This window comes from Sphaerodactylus townsendi, linkage group LG02 (genome assembly GCF_021028975.2).
Source record: "Sphaerodactylus townsendi isolate TG3544 linkage group LG02, MPM_Stown_v2.3, whole genome shotgun sequence".
Taxonomy (NCBI): domain Eukaryota; kingdom Metazoa; phylum Chordata; class Lepidosauria; order Squamata; family Sphaerodactylidae; genus Sphaerodactylus; species Sphaerodactylus townsendi.
In genome coordinates, this window is record NC_059426.1 from 153,925,584 (window position 1) to 153,940,038 (window position 14,455).

The following is a 14,455-nucleotide window of genomic DNA, read 5'->3' on the forward strand; positions in this document are numbered from 1 at the left end:
CAACGCTGCTTGCCCCCTAGCCGCGCTTGTTGGGACTCCGGCTCCCGGCTGCGCTTGGGAAGGAGACTTCTCGCAATTGTCAGCAAAGGCGATATTGGCCGTAGCCCTGCTGGGAGGGGGACGGACAGTTTCCTCCTGACGCTGTTTCCGGATGCGGGGAGCGGGGGAGGCCAGGGGAGGGGAAAATATATAAAGGAGGCGGCTGCTGCAGTGCCCCGTCGCCAAAGGCTTAAAGAAGGAGGGGAGGATCGAGGGACGGGTTCATCCGCCTGGCAGCTCAGCTCAGCTCACGCCCAATGTCATCCTACGCCTCTCTCCAGCCCAATCCCGCTGCCAACGGCTACCTCTAAAAGCCCGGCCCTCTGCAAGCAAGCCAAAGGAGAGCCCCCACCCCCACCCCATACACTCACTCTCTCTCTCTCTTTCTCTCCACCTGCCGCCCCGCAGCCTGCCGCTCCCCTTTCCAGCAACATGACCCGCGCAGTATTTGTGGCTGCGCTCCTCCTCGCAGTGCAAGGTAAGCCCGCAAGGCTGGCGGGGAGCCGGGGGGCCAGAGAGACAACGGGCTTCCGGGGCGCGTTTTGGCCAAGCGCGCTTGCCGGGGATCGTCCGCCGCATTGGGCGTCCTTTTCAGCACCAAGGACAGCGCTAGAGAGCCTTTGCCCGCCTGCGGAGGCGCTCGGCTAGTTCAGCCCAAGCGTGGAATGGAGACCCGTCCTCATCAGTCCAGCATCTTCGGGTGGGGGAGGGGGAAGAAGGGTCCTAGTTTTGGAAGGGGAGGGGGGACGTTGTGTACCTGTGAGGAAACCTGAACGGGCTAATGCAAGAGGGTAGCAGGATCACAGTTTACCTCCTTTTCAGCGTAAGAAACTTTGAAAGTTGGCCCCTTCTCATCATATCTTTTCTTCTGGGCTCCTTTTTCAAATAACGATTTGGTCTTTAAAGCGACGGCCCGCCTTCAGCTTCATTGCCTTTTTAAACTCAATGCCTTTGGTTGTTGTGGGCTTTCCAGGCTGTGTGGCCGTGGTCTGGTAGATCTTGTTCCTAATGTTTCGCCTGCATCTGTGGCTGGCATCTTCAAGCCCGGAAAGCCCAGAAAGCCCACAACAACCAGTTGAGTCCAGCCACGAAAGCCTTCGACAATACATCAATGCTTTTTCTCTTGATTTGGCTGCACATTCTTCCTCTTCTATCTCTCTGCTGGTCTGAAATCCATACCTAGTGCAGTCATAAACAACTAATGGACTGGCCAACCAGGTTTCTGAGATCCAGGAAGCTGGAAAGATTCTACCACTGTCTTCTGAGTGATTTATCGCATATCCCTTGCCCATATGAAACCATTACTGCGATCTTCAGCTTTTCACTCTGGATGCCTGTTTAAGTGATTTGAGACATGGATCCTATCACTGCCCCTAGTTTTAAAGACTGGGAGATGGGAACAAATTGGTGATGCTGAATTTTGTACTTTTTAAATTGCTTGTGTGATCAAGATTAGTCCCAGTAATGAATCTCTGTGTCAACATCTTTTTTTAAAAATGGCTTTCCTTAGCTGAATTTTGAATGCCCTTGAGTCAGCTGAGTGGAACCATTTCAGGAAATATACCATATTAAATGTATCCCCTTTCTCTCTTTTTTCTTGTTTGCAGTAAATTCACTTCCAGTAACAAGTCCAACGGCTAAAGATGACCCCAAGGTGAGTTGTTGGAACAAAATAGTTAACTATAAGAGAATCGCTTATACTGTTATTTATTAAGTACATATATGGAGCCATATTTTAGAAGATTTCCTTGTAGAGTCATTGAAATGTCAAGAAGGAATATCTACACATTGCAATTTAGGCATATACCTGTGATTTTTAAAGAATGCTCTTTTAAAAATATGAATGGAACAAACAGATGTTTAAAATGAGGAATACTTGTTAGAAGGTCAGGCCACAAATCCCAACCCAGCAACAAGCCTGTTGTGGGTTTGTTGTTCAGTAATGTGTGTAACGATCATTTAAAGAGATTTTCTTCCCTTGTTTCCTGCTCCTCTTTAGATTTGGTGGGATTACACTGCATGCTGGAGACATGAGTGTGGATTTCTTCAGTGCAGTTCCATAGTAGTAGATGCTGCTCTTGAGTACCTCAAGGGATACTGCATTAGCTTTCCAATTATATCCAGTCTAGCTCTGTAAGCCCATTGTGGGCTAACTTTAACCCCTTGCAGTTAATGCGCTTAAGTGTTACTGGTAACACAATTGAAAAATGCCTTTATTTTAGACAGCATATCGGTTTGTCAGGCAACCACAGATATTATAGAAATGTATCATTGAGTGATTTAAGGGGCATCAGTGCTTAGATAATCAGTGGGGTAAATATGTATGCAGACCACATAGACTTGGATCCACTGGAAACAGCATGAAAAGGGTGTTGGAAGTCTGCAGAGGGGGTGGGACTGGTACTTCTATCCACTTTACACCTGCAGGAATCATCTGCTGGCCCCAAGCCACAGACTGACATTGAAAAATGGTTACAAGGGAGATGAAATAAATTAGCGCTGAAACAAAGGATCAGTGGTGCAACCATGGTTCCATAAAAATTGACTTAGGAGCTTGCAATAATGAAGACGCCATGAGGAATGCTACCCATCTTTAAAAATCTAGCCAAAATCTTCCATTTTTAATTGCTTTTCGTTAAATATATTGGACAAAATATGTATTTGACTGGAAGGAATGTGTGTGAAATGATACATACTGACTGACTCAGCCTTTAGAAGGGCTTAATGCTGTTGAGAATGGCACTGGCACTGTCAACTGAGACTATTGTTCATTAGCACTATCTACAGTTACCTGCCCTTTGCTTTGGGGTGCTGGTGGTCACGTTTCAGCTCTTGGAAGACAGGAATAGTCACACAAATGCATCTGTTTCTGTGCTTGCAACTTGTAGTCTTAGAGAAAGTGGTGTGAATACACATTCACAATCACATTAGAACAGGGGTCTGCAATCTGCGGCTCTGGAGCTGCATATGGCTCTTTCAGCCTTATACTGTGGCTCTGCGTGGCCTGGAGTCGGAGGGTAGCGTGGGCGTGTCCTCCAGGCCTACAGAGCAGCGCTGGAAGGAAAGGTGAGTGGAGGGGCTGAACTGGAGGCGGCTCCATGTGGAGCCGCCTCTCCGGCTCAGTAGATCTTCAGGGCCATGGAAAATGGTTCCAAATGACTCTTTGGGTGGTAAAGGTTGCCTACCCCTGCATTAGAAGTTTGATGAGGACATACATCACCACCCACACTCTGAAGACCATATGCTGCTTCTCATCCAGATGTGCACCAACAATGTAGATAAGTAGCCAGATGCATGTTCAAATCAAGTCTGCCCATGCTGTTCCCAGCCCATGTGGAAGACTTGTTCCTTTTGGAGCAGCAGTGGCATAGTGGTTAAGAGCAGGTGCATTCTAATCTGAAGGAACCAGGTTTGATTCCCTGCTCTGCCACCTGAGCTGTGGAGGCTTATCTGGGGAATTCAGATTAGCCTGTGCACTCCCACACCCACCAGCTGGGTGACCTTGGGCTAGTCACAGCTTTTCGGAGCTCTCTCAGCCCCACCCACCTCACAGGGTGTTTGTTGTGAGGGGGGAAGGGCAAGGAGATTGTAAGCCCCTTTGAGTCTCCTAAAGGATAGAAAGGGGGATATAAATCCAAACTCCTCCTCCTCTTCTTCTTCTTCTTCTTCTTCTTCTTCTTCTATTGTTTTGGCCATGTCAATAAAAAATAATATCTGAGACATTCCCACCTCAAGGTCCCATTTACATACATGAAAGTGAATTTATAATCCTGCTCACCCTCAAGGGATGGTGCACATGTCCCATTATCCTCCAGCCAATTGTATGACCTTAAGAATTCTCTGTAATAATATCTCTTCCAGCCTCACAAAGGTTCCTGTCGCCTGCATTAGCAGAAACAGATTCCAGCTTCTTTACTGTAAGGTATTCTAAGGGGAAACTTCATAGTACACAAATACTCATGTAACAAAACCCAGTGACTGGCTGAGGAAAACAGTTCTACATGGCCTTTGGGGGGGTGCTTTTAACACTTTCCTCACCTGTTGCCTGCTTCAAATTGTCCATTCCCCAAACAATTTAATTGCTAGATAAGAACCCCATAGTGCAGAGCAGCAACCGTAGTAATTGCAATCCAAACTCTGCTCACAACTCCGAGTTTGATCCCACTGGAAGACAGTATCAGGTGTAGCCGGTTTCAAGGTAAACTCCACCCCTCCCTCCTTCTGTGGTTGGTAAAAAATGAACGTGCAGCTTGCTGAGATGGGGGGTAAGGTGGGCTACTGGACGGTAATGGCAACAATCCCATAGACATAGCTTGCCTAGTAAATGTGATGTGACATCAACTCATGGGTGAGTATTGATCAGATGCTTGCATCAGGGATGCTTGCACACCTTTACTTACTAATTAGAATGCCATGTGATGTAGTAAATCCAAGCCCAAAGTGTGTAGACGCGGCAACATGCTTTGTCAGTAGCAATATCAATTATTTTGTAGTTATGGGCCATGCAGGAGGGGTACCATGATTTCCTTTGTGGGATGTTTTGAGGGAGGACAGGGGAGAGGTTGCAGGGTGGCGGGTGCAACAGATCCAGACGGCACCGAGCAACTCAGCAACATTAAATTGCCCCCAGTCAGCCTGTTTCCAGAGTATTTGTCGCTATTCATTTTATTATAGTTGGTGCTCATGACAGACAACGTCCAAACGCTGGCCTTTCCCACCTCCTCGGTTACCCTCCTTGGTATCGCTGGTTCGACTGGACTTGAAGTCTGAGCCATGAGCCGCAGCCAGAATTTTAACCCAACCATCGTGCCTGAGAGGCCAAACCGTAGTGTGGAGTCGAGCAGCCGTACCAGCCGCCGGCGCCTTCGAACGCAACGTTGCTTGCCCTGCTAGCCGCGCTTGTTGGGACTCCGGCTCCCGGCTGCGCTTGGGAAGGAGACTTCTCGCAATTGTCAGCAAGCATATTGGCCGTAGTCCCTGCTGGAGGGACGGGACAAGCCTTCCCGGACGCTGTTTCCGGATGCGGGGAGCGGGGGAGGCCAGGGGAGGGGAAAATATATAAAGGAGGGGCGGCTGCTGTGCCCCGTCGCCAAAGGCTTACAAAGAAGGAGGGGAGGATCGAGGATGGGTTCATCCGCCTGGCAGCTCAGCTCAGCTCACGCCCAATGTCATCCTACGCCTCTCCAGCCCAATCCTGCTGCCAACGGCTACCTTCTAAAAGCCCGGCCCCTGCAAGCAAGCTAAAGGAGAGCCCCCCACCCCCACCCCCCCCACCCCATACACTTCTCACTCTCTCTTTCCACCTGCTGCCCCGCAGCCTCGCCGCTCCCTTTCCAGCAACATGACCCGCGCAGTATTTGTGGTTGCGCTCCTCCTCGCAGTGTAAGGTAAGCCCGCAGCGTTATGGGGAGCCGGGGGGCCAGAGAGACAACGGGCTTCCGGGCGCGTTTTGGCCAAGGCGCTTGCCGGGATCGTCCGCCGCATTAAGGTCCTTTTCAGCAACTAAGGACAGCGCGCTAGAGAGCTTCGCCCGCTTCTGCGGAGGCGCTCGGCTAGTTCAGCCCAAGGTGGAATGGAGACCCGTCCTCATCAGTCCAGCATCTTCGTGCGGGGAGGGGAAGAAGGGTCCTAGTTTTGAAGGAGGGGACGTTGTGTACCTGTGAGGAAACCTGAACGGGCTAATGGCAAGAGGGTAGCAGGATCACAGTTTACCTCCTTTTCAGCTGCAGAAACTTTGAAAGTTGGCCCCTTCTCATCATATCTTTCTTCTGGGCTCCTTTTCAAATAACGATTTGGTCTTTAAAGCGACGGCCCGCCTTCAGCTTCATTGCCTTTTTAAACTCAATGCCTTTGGTTGTTGTGGGCTTTCCAGGCTGTGTGGTCGCGGGTCTGGTGATCTTGTTCCTAATGTTTCGCCTCGCATCTGTGGCTGGCATCTTCGCCTGGAAGCCCAGAAAGCCCAATAACAACCAGTTGAGTCCAGCCAATGAAAGCCTTCGACAATACATCAATGCTTTTTTTTCTCTTGATTTGGCTGCACATTCTTTTCCTCTTTCTATCTCTTGCTGGTCTGAAATCCATACCTAGTGCAGTCATAAACAACTAATGGACTGGCCAACCAGGTTTCTGAGATCCAGGAAGCTGGAAAGATTCTACCCACCGTCTCTGAGTGATTTATCGCGATATCCCTTGCCCGAAACCATTACTGCGCATCTTCAGCTTTTCACTCTCTGATGCCTGTTTAAGTGATTTGAGACATGGATCCTATCATCGTCCCTAGTTTTAAAGTGACTGGGAGATGGGGAACAAATTGGTGATGCTGAATTTTGTACTTTTAAATTGCTTGTGTGATCAAGATTAGTCCCAGTAATGAATCTCTGTAATAACATCTTTTTTTTAAAAATGGCTTTCCTTAGCTGAATTTTGAATGCCCTTGAGTCAGCTGAGTGGAAATCCATTTCAGGAAATATACCATATTAAATGTATCCTTTCTCTTTTTTTTTCTTGTTGCAGTAAATTCAATTTCCAGTAACAAGTCCAACGGGCTAAAGATGACCCCAAGGTGAGTTGTTGGAACAAAAATAGTTAACCATAAGAGAATCGCTTTATACTGTTATTTATTGGCACATATATGGTTTCTCATATTTTAGAAGATTTTGTAGAGTCATTGAAATGTCAAGAAGGAATATCTACACATTGCAATTCTTAGGCATATACCTGTGATTTTGCAAGAATGCTCTTTTTAAAAATATGAATGGAACAAACAGATGTTTAAAATGAGGAATACTTCGTTAGGTCAGGCCAATAAATTCCCAACTCCAGCAACAAGCCTGTTGTGGGTTTGTTGTTCAGTAATGTGTGTAACCATCATTTAAAGAGATTTTCTTCCCTTGTTTCCTGCTCCTCTTTAGATTTGTGGGATTACACTGCATGCTGGAGACATGAGTGCAGGATTTCTTCAGTGCAGTTCCCAGTAGTAGATGCTGCTCTTTGAGCACCTCAAGGATACTGCATTAGCTTTCCAATTATATCCAGTCTAGCTCTGCCCATTGTGGGCTAACTTAACCCTTGCAGTTAATGCTTTTAAGTGTTACTGGTAACAATTGAAAAAATGCTCTTGGTTTAGACAGCATATCGGTTGTCGTATAACCACAGATATTATAGAAATGTATCATTGAGTATTTAAGGGGCATCAGTGCTTAGATAATCAGTGGGGCAAATATGTATGCAGACCATTACAGACTTGGATCCACTCGAAACAGCATGAAAAGGGTAAGCAGTCTGCAGAGGGTGGGATCGGGCACTTTATCCACTTTACACCTGGCAGGAACACCCTTGCTGCCCCAAGCCACAGACTGACATTGAAAAAATGGTTACAAGGAGATGAAATAAATTAGCTGAAACAAAGGGGATCAGTGGAAACCATGGTTCCATAAAAAATTGACTTTAGAGCTTGCAATAATGAAGACGCCATGAGGAATGCTACCCATCTTTAAAAATCTAAAATCTTCCATTTTTAATTGCTTTTCGTTAAATATATTGGACAAAAATATGTATTTGACTGGAAGGAATGTGTGTGAAATGATACATACTGACTGACTCTCAGCCTGAAGGGCTTTAATGCTGTTGGAGACGGCACTGGCACTGTCAACTGAGACTGGTTGTTCATATTAGCACTATCTACAAGCTACCTGCTCCTTGCTTTGGGTGCTGGTGGTCACTGCCAGCTCTTGGAAGACAGGAATAGTCAACTGAAGTGCACACATTCACAATCACATTAGAACAGGTCGCACCTTCGCGGCTCTGGAGCTGCATATGGCTCTTTTCAGCCTTATACTGTGGCTCTGGCGCGGCCTGGAGTCGTGGAGGGTAGCGCATGCGGTCCTCCAGGCCTACAGGAGCAGCTTGGAAGGAAAAGGTGAGTGGAGGGGCTGAACTGGAGGGGCGGTTCCCATGTGGGAGCCAGCCTGCCTAGTAGATCTTCAGGCCATGGGAAATGGTTCCAAATGACTCCTTTGGGTGGTAAAGGTTGCCTACCATTGCATTAGAAGGTTGATGAGGGCATACATCACCACCCACACTTCTGAAGACCATGCTGCTTTCATCCAGATGTGCACCAACAATGTAGATAAGTAGCCAGATGTATAAAACCAAATCAAGTTCGCCCATGTTGCTCCCCAGCCCATGGAAGACTTGTTCCCTTTTGGAGCAGCAGTGGCATAGTGGTTAAGAGCAGGTGCATTCTAATCTGAAGAACCGGGTTTGATTCCCCTATCTGCCACCTGAGCTGTGGAGGCTTATCTGGGGAATTCAGATTAGCCTGTGCACTCCCACACCCACCAGCTGGGTGACCTTGGGCTAGTCACAGCTTTTCGGAGCTCTCTCAGCCCCACCCACCTCACAGGGTGTTTGTTGTGAGGGGGGAAGGGCAAGGAGATTGTAAGCCCCTTTGAGTCTCCTAAAGGATAGAAAGGGGGATATAAATCCAAACTCCTCCTCCTCCTCCTCCTCCTCCTCCTCCTCCTCTTCTTCTTCTTCTTCTTCTTCTTCTTCTTCTTCTTCTTCTTCTTCTTCTTCTTCTTCTTCTTCTTCTTCTTCTTCTTCTTCTTCTTCTTCTTCTTCTTCTTCTTCTTCTTCTTCTTCTAAATCTTTGATGAGAGGTTGAAAAGTAAATAAATAATGGACAGTATCTGACAACAGGCTGGTTGAAGTTCCTCTAGCCTACGGATCTTTCCCCCAACAAGTGAATCTTCCACTGGAGGAAAAGCCACGTGAGTTGGAAGAAAACGCTTCTTTGAAGGGAGGAAGGCTTCAGACTTTTCTTGTCACAATGACAGGATACAGGCTGATATATTTACAAGTCACCTCCAAATCTGGACTTTGAGACAGTTGTGTGGAACAGAGGCTCTCTGCAAAAAGGACTTTGCATGCCTTAAGACTGAAGCAGCAGCCACTGTTACATTTCCTACCTTCTCCCTACATACATTTTCTGTGAACAAGCAAAATTCTATAATGCTCTGTTCGATGTGGGACTTTTTCCAAATCGCTGCCTTTGTTCAATGTATCTAAACAGGCTTCCCTAGTAAGTGCCAATGGCATTGAACTGCCAGTCCCAGTTTCTATGTTCTTCCCCATCTTTTACTATTGTGTGAATAAGCCCTTGTTGTGAGCTTCTCAGCTAGATTAATTTTACTTAATCTCTCCAAAACACTATTATTACTTCCAGTCCTGGAGATCTAAGAAATATGGCATGGTCCTCTCGCTGCCAACCTGGACCCTGAAGGGCACCTTTGTCTGGATTGCGCAGCATGCCAAGCAGCAATTGCAGAAGTGTCAGGGCCTTTGCTATGATTCCGCTCTCATTTGGGAGAGGCCCACGTGGCCTCAAATCTCTATAATTGTGTAGTGTTTCCCAAGGTACAGAGCAGAGTAACATTTTCCAGGGTACTGCACTGTGCAGACTGTTCAGCGGTGGCTGTTTGAGAGGAGACTATACTGTGTTCCACAGAACCCCCACCCCCCCCCCCCCCCCCCCCCCCCCAACCCCCCCCCACAAACCCCCACCCCACCCCCCCACACCCCCCCCCACCCACCCCCCCCCCCCCCCCCACCCCCCCCCCCCCCCACCCCCCCCCCCCCCCACCCCCCCCCCCCCCCCCCCCCCCCCCCCCCCACCCCCCCCCCCCCCCACCCCCCCCCCCCCCCACCCCCCCCCCCCCCCACCCCCCCCCCCCCCCACCCCCCCCCCCCCCCACCCCCCCCCCCCCCCACCCCCCCCCCCCCCCACCCCCCCCCCCCCCCACCCCCCCCCCCCCCCACCCCCCCCCCCCCCCACCCCCCCCCCCCCCCACCCCCCCCCCCCCCCACCCCCCCCCCCCCCCACCCCCCCCCCCCCCCACCCCCCCCCCCCCCCACCCCCCCCCCCCCCCACCCCCCCCCCCCCCCACCCCCCCCCCCCCCCACCCCCCCCCCCCCCCACCCCCCCCCCCCCCCACCCCCCCCCCCCCCCACCCCCCCCCCCCCCCACCCCCCCCCCCCCCCACCCCCCCCCCCCCCCACCCCCCCCCCCCCCCACCCCCCCCCCCCCCCACCCCCCCCCCCCCCCACCCCCCCCCCCCCCCACCCCCCCCCCCCCCCACCCCCCCCCCCCCCCACCCCCCCCCCCCCCCACCCCCCCCCCCCCCCACCCCCCCCCCCCCCCACCCCCCCCCCCCCCCACCCCCCCCCCCCCCCACCCCCCCCCCCCCCCACCCCCCCCCCCCCCCACCCCCCCCCCCCCCCACCCCCCCCCCCCCCCACCCCCCCCCCCCCCCACCCCCCCCCCCCCCCACCCCCCCCCCCCCCCACCCCCCCCCCCCCCCACCCCCCCCCCCCCCCACCCCCCCCCCCCCCCACCCCCCCCCCCCCCCACCCCCCCCCCCCCCCACCCCCCCCCCCCCCCACCCCCCCCCCCCCCCACCCCCCCCCCCCCCCACCCCCCCCCCCCCCCACCCCCCCCCCCCCCCACCCCCCCCCCCCCCCACCCCCCCCCCCCCCCACCCCCCCCCCCCCCCACCCCCCCCCCCCCCCACCCCCCCCCCCCCCCACCCCCCCCCCCCCCCACCCCCCCCCCCCCCCACCCCCCCCCCCCCCCACCCCCCCCCCCCCCCACCCCCCCCCCCCCCCACCCCCCCCCCCCCCCACCCCCCCCCCCCCCCACCCCCCCCCCCCCCCACCCCCCCCCCCCCCCACCCCCCCCCCCCCCCACCCCCCCCCCCCCCCACCCCCCCCCCCCCCCACCCCCCCCCCCCCCCACCCCCCCCCCCCCCCACCCCCCCCCCCCCCCACCCCCCCCCCCCCCCACCCCCCCCCCCCCCCACCCCCCCCCCCCCCCACCCCCCCCCCCCCCCACCCCCCCCCCCCCCCACCCCCCCCCCCCCCCACCCCCCCCCCCCCCCACCCCCCCCCCCCCCCACCCCCCCCCCCCCCCACCCCCCCCCCCCCCCACCCCCCCCCCCCCCCACCCCCCCCCCCCCCCACCCCCCCCCCCCCCCACCCCCCCCCCCCCCCACCCCCCCCCCCCCCCACCCCCCCCCCCCCCCACCCCCCCCCCCCCCCACCCCCCCCCCCCCCCACCCCCCCCCCCCCCCACCCCCCCCCCCCCCCACCCCCCCCCCCCCCCACCCCCCCCCCCCCCCACCCCCCCCCCCCCCCACCCCCCCCCCCCCCCACCCCCCCCCCCCCCCACCCCCCCCCCCCCCCACCCCCCCCCCCCCCCACCCCCCCCCCCCCCCACCCCCCCCCCCCCCCACCCCCCCCCCCCCCCACCCCCCCCCCCCCCCACCCCCCCCCCCCCCCACCCCCCCCCCCCCCCACCCCCCCCCCCCCCCACCCCCCCCCCCCCCCACCCCCCCCCCCCCCCACCCCCCCCCCCCCCCACCCCCCCCCCCCCCCACCCCCCCCCCCCCCCACCCCCCCCCCCCCCCACCCCCCCCCCCCCCCACCCCCCCCCCCCCCCACCCCCCCCCCCCCCCACCCCCCCCCCCCCCCACCCCCCCCCCCCCCCACCCCCCCCCCCCCCCACCCCCCCCCCCCCCCACCCCCCCCCCCCCCCACCCCCCCCCCCCCCCACCCCCCCCCCCCCCCACCCCCCCCCCCCCCCACCCCCCCCCCCCCCCACCCCCCCCCCCCCCCACCCCCCCCCCCCCCCACCCCCCCCCCCCCCCACCCCCCCCCCCCCCCACCCCCCCCCCCCCCCACCCCCCCCCCCCCCCACCCCCCCCCCCCCCCACCCCCCCCCCCCCCCACCCCCCCCCCCCCCCACCCCCCCCCCCCCCCACCCCCCCCCCCCCCCACCCCCCCCCCCCCCCACCCCCCCCCCCCCCCACCCCCCCCCCCCCCCACCCCCCCCCCCCCCCACCCCCCCCCCCCCCCACCCCCCCCCCCCCCCACCCCCCCCCCCCCCCACCCCCCCCCCCCCCCACCCCCCCCCCCCCCCACCCCCCCCCCCCCCCACCCCCCCCCCCCCCCACCCCCCCCCCCCCCCACCCCCCCCCCCCCCCACCCCCCCCCCCCCCCACCCCCCCCCCCCCCCACCCCCCCCCCCCCCCACCCCCCCCCCCCCCCACCCCCCCCCCCCCCCACCCCCCCCCCCCCCCACCCCCCCCCCCCCCCACCCCCCCCCCCCCCCACCCCCCCCCCCCCCCACCCCCCCCCCCCCCCACCCCCCCCCCCCCCCACCCCCCCCCCCCCCCACCCCCCCCCCCCCCCACCCCCCCCCCCCCCCACCCCCCCCCCCCCCCACCCCCCCCCCCCCCCACCCCCCCCCCCCCCCACCCCCCCCCCCCCCCACCCCCCCCCCCCCCCACCCCCCCCCCCCCCCACCCCCCCCCCCCCCCACCCCCCCCCCCCCCCACCCCCCCCCCCCCCCACCCCCCCCCCCCCCCACCCCCCCCCCCCCCCACCCCCCCCCCCCCCCACCCCCCCCCCCCCCCACCCCCCCCCCCCCCCACCCCCCCCCCCCCCCACCCCCCCCCCCCCCCACCCCCCCCCCCCCCCACCCCCCCCCCCCCCCACCCCCCCCCCCCCCCACCCCCCCCCCCCCCCACCCCCCCCCCCCCCCACCCCCCCCCCCCCCCACCCCCCCCCCCCCCCACCCCCCCCCCCCCCCACCCCCCCCCCCCCCCACCCCCCCCCCCCCCCACCCCCCCCCCCCCCCACCCCCCCCCCCCCCCACCCCCCCCCCCCCCCACCCCCCCCCCCCCCCACCCCCCCCCCCCCCCACCCCCCCCCCCCCCCACCCCCCCCCCCCCCCACCCCCCCCCCCCCCCACCCCCCCCCCCCCCCACCCCCCCCCCCCCCCACCCCCCCCCCCCCCCACCCCCCCCCCCCCCCACCCCCCCCCCCCCCCACCCCCCCCCCCCCCCACCCCCCCCCCCCCCCACCCCCCCCCCCCCCCACCCCCCCCCCCCCCCACCCCCCCCCCCCCCCACCCCCCCCCCCCCCCACCCCCCCCCCCCCCCACCCCCCCCCCCCCCCACCCCCCCCCCCCCCCACCCCCCCCCCCCCCCACCCCCCCCCCCCCCCACCCCCCCCCCCCCCCACCCCCCCCCCCCCCCACCCCCCCCCCCCCCCACCCCCCCCCCCCCCCACCCCCCCCCCCCCCCACCCCCCCCCCCCCCCACCCCCCCCCCCCCCCACCCCCCCCCCCCCCCACCCCCCCCCCCCCCCACCCCCCCCCCCCCCCACCCCCCCCCCCCCCCACCCCCCCCCCCCCCCACCCCCCCCCCCCCCCACCCCCCCCCCCCCCCACCCCCCCCCCCCCCCACCCCCCCCCCCCCCCACCCCCCCCCCCCCCCACCCCCCCCCCCCCCCACCCCCCCCCCCCCCCACCCCCCCCCCCCCCCACCCCCCCCCCCCCCCACCCCCCCCCCCCCCCACCCCCCCCCCCCCCCACCCCCCCCCCCCCCCACCCCCCCCCCCCCCCACCCCCCCCCCCCCCCACCCCCCCCCCCCCCCACCCCCCCCCCCCCCCACCCCCCCCCCCCCCCACCCCCCCCCCCCCCCACCCCCCCCCCCCCCCACCCCCCCCCCCCCCCACCCCCCCCCCCCCCCACCCCCCCCCCCCCCCACCCCCCCCCCCCCCCACCCCCCCCCCCCCCCACCCCCCCCCCCCCCCACCCCCCCCCCCCCCCACCCCCCCCCCCCCCCACCCCCCCCCCCCCCCACCCCCCCCCCCCCCCACCCCCCCCCCCCCCCACCCCCCCCCCCCCCCACCCCCCCCCCCCCCCACCCCCCCCCCCCCCCACCCCCCCCCCCCCCCACCCCCCCCCCCCCCCACCCCCCCCCCCCCCCACCCCCCCCCCCCCCCACCCCCCCCCCCCCCCACCCCCCCCCCCCCCCACCCCCCCCCCCCCCCACCCCCCCCCCCCCCCACCCCCCCCCCCCCCCACCCCCCCCCCCCCCCACCCCCCCCCCCCCCCACCCCCCCCCCCCCCCACCCCCCCCCCCCCCCACCCCCCCCCCCCCCCACCCCCCCCCCCCCCCACCCCCCCCCCCCCCCACCCCCCCCCCCCCCCACCCCCCCCCCCCCCCACCCCCCCCCCCCCCCACCCCCCCCCCCCCCCACCCCCCCCCCCCCCCACCCCCCCCCCCCCCCACCCCCCCCCCCCCCCACCCCCCCCCCCCCCCACCCCCCCCCCCCCCCACCCCCCCCCCCCCCCACCCCCCCCCCCCCCCACCCCCCCCCCCCCCCACCCCCCCCCCCCCCCACCCCCCCCCCCCCCCACCCCCCCCCCCCCCCACCCCCCCCCCCCCCCACCCCCCCCCCCCCCCACCCCCCCCCCCCCCCACCCCCCCCCCCCCCCACCCCCCCCCCCCCCCACCCCCCCCCCCCCCCACCCCCCCCCCCCCCCACCCCCCCCCCCCCCCACCCCCC

At 63.0% G+C, this 14,455-nt stretch overlaps 1 protein-coding gene across 2 annotated transcripts in view; it reads left to right on the top strand.

The window, feature by feature from the left end:
- The first annotated feature begins 206 nt into the window (after window positions 1-206).
- The window catches only part of CHGA (chromogranin A), a 36,938-nt gene continuing 22,689 nt past the window's right edge, over window positions 207-14,455 (top strand). For both annotated transcript variants that reach the window (XM_048485619.1, XM_048485620.1), the window contains exons 1-2: window positions 207-517; window positions 1,647-1,693. In XM_048485619.1, coding sequence (XP_048341576.1) covers window positions 472-517; window positions 1,647-1,693 — 93 coding nt within the window. In that variant the 5' untranslated portion in view covers window positions 207-471. The remainder of the gene's footprint in view (window positions 518-1,646; window positions 1,694-14,455) is intronic.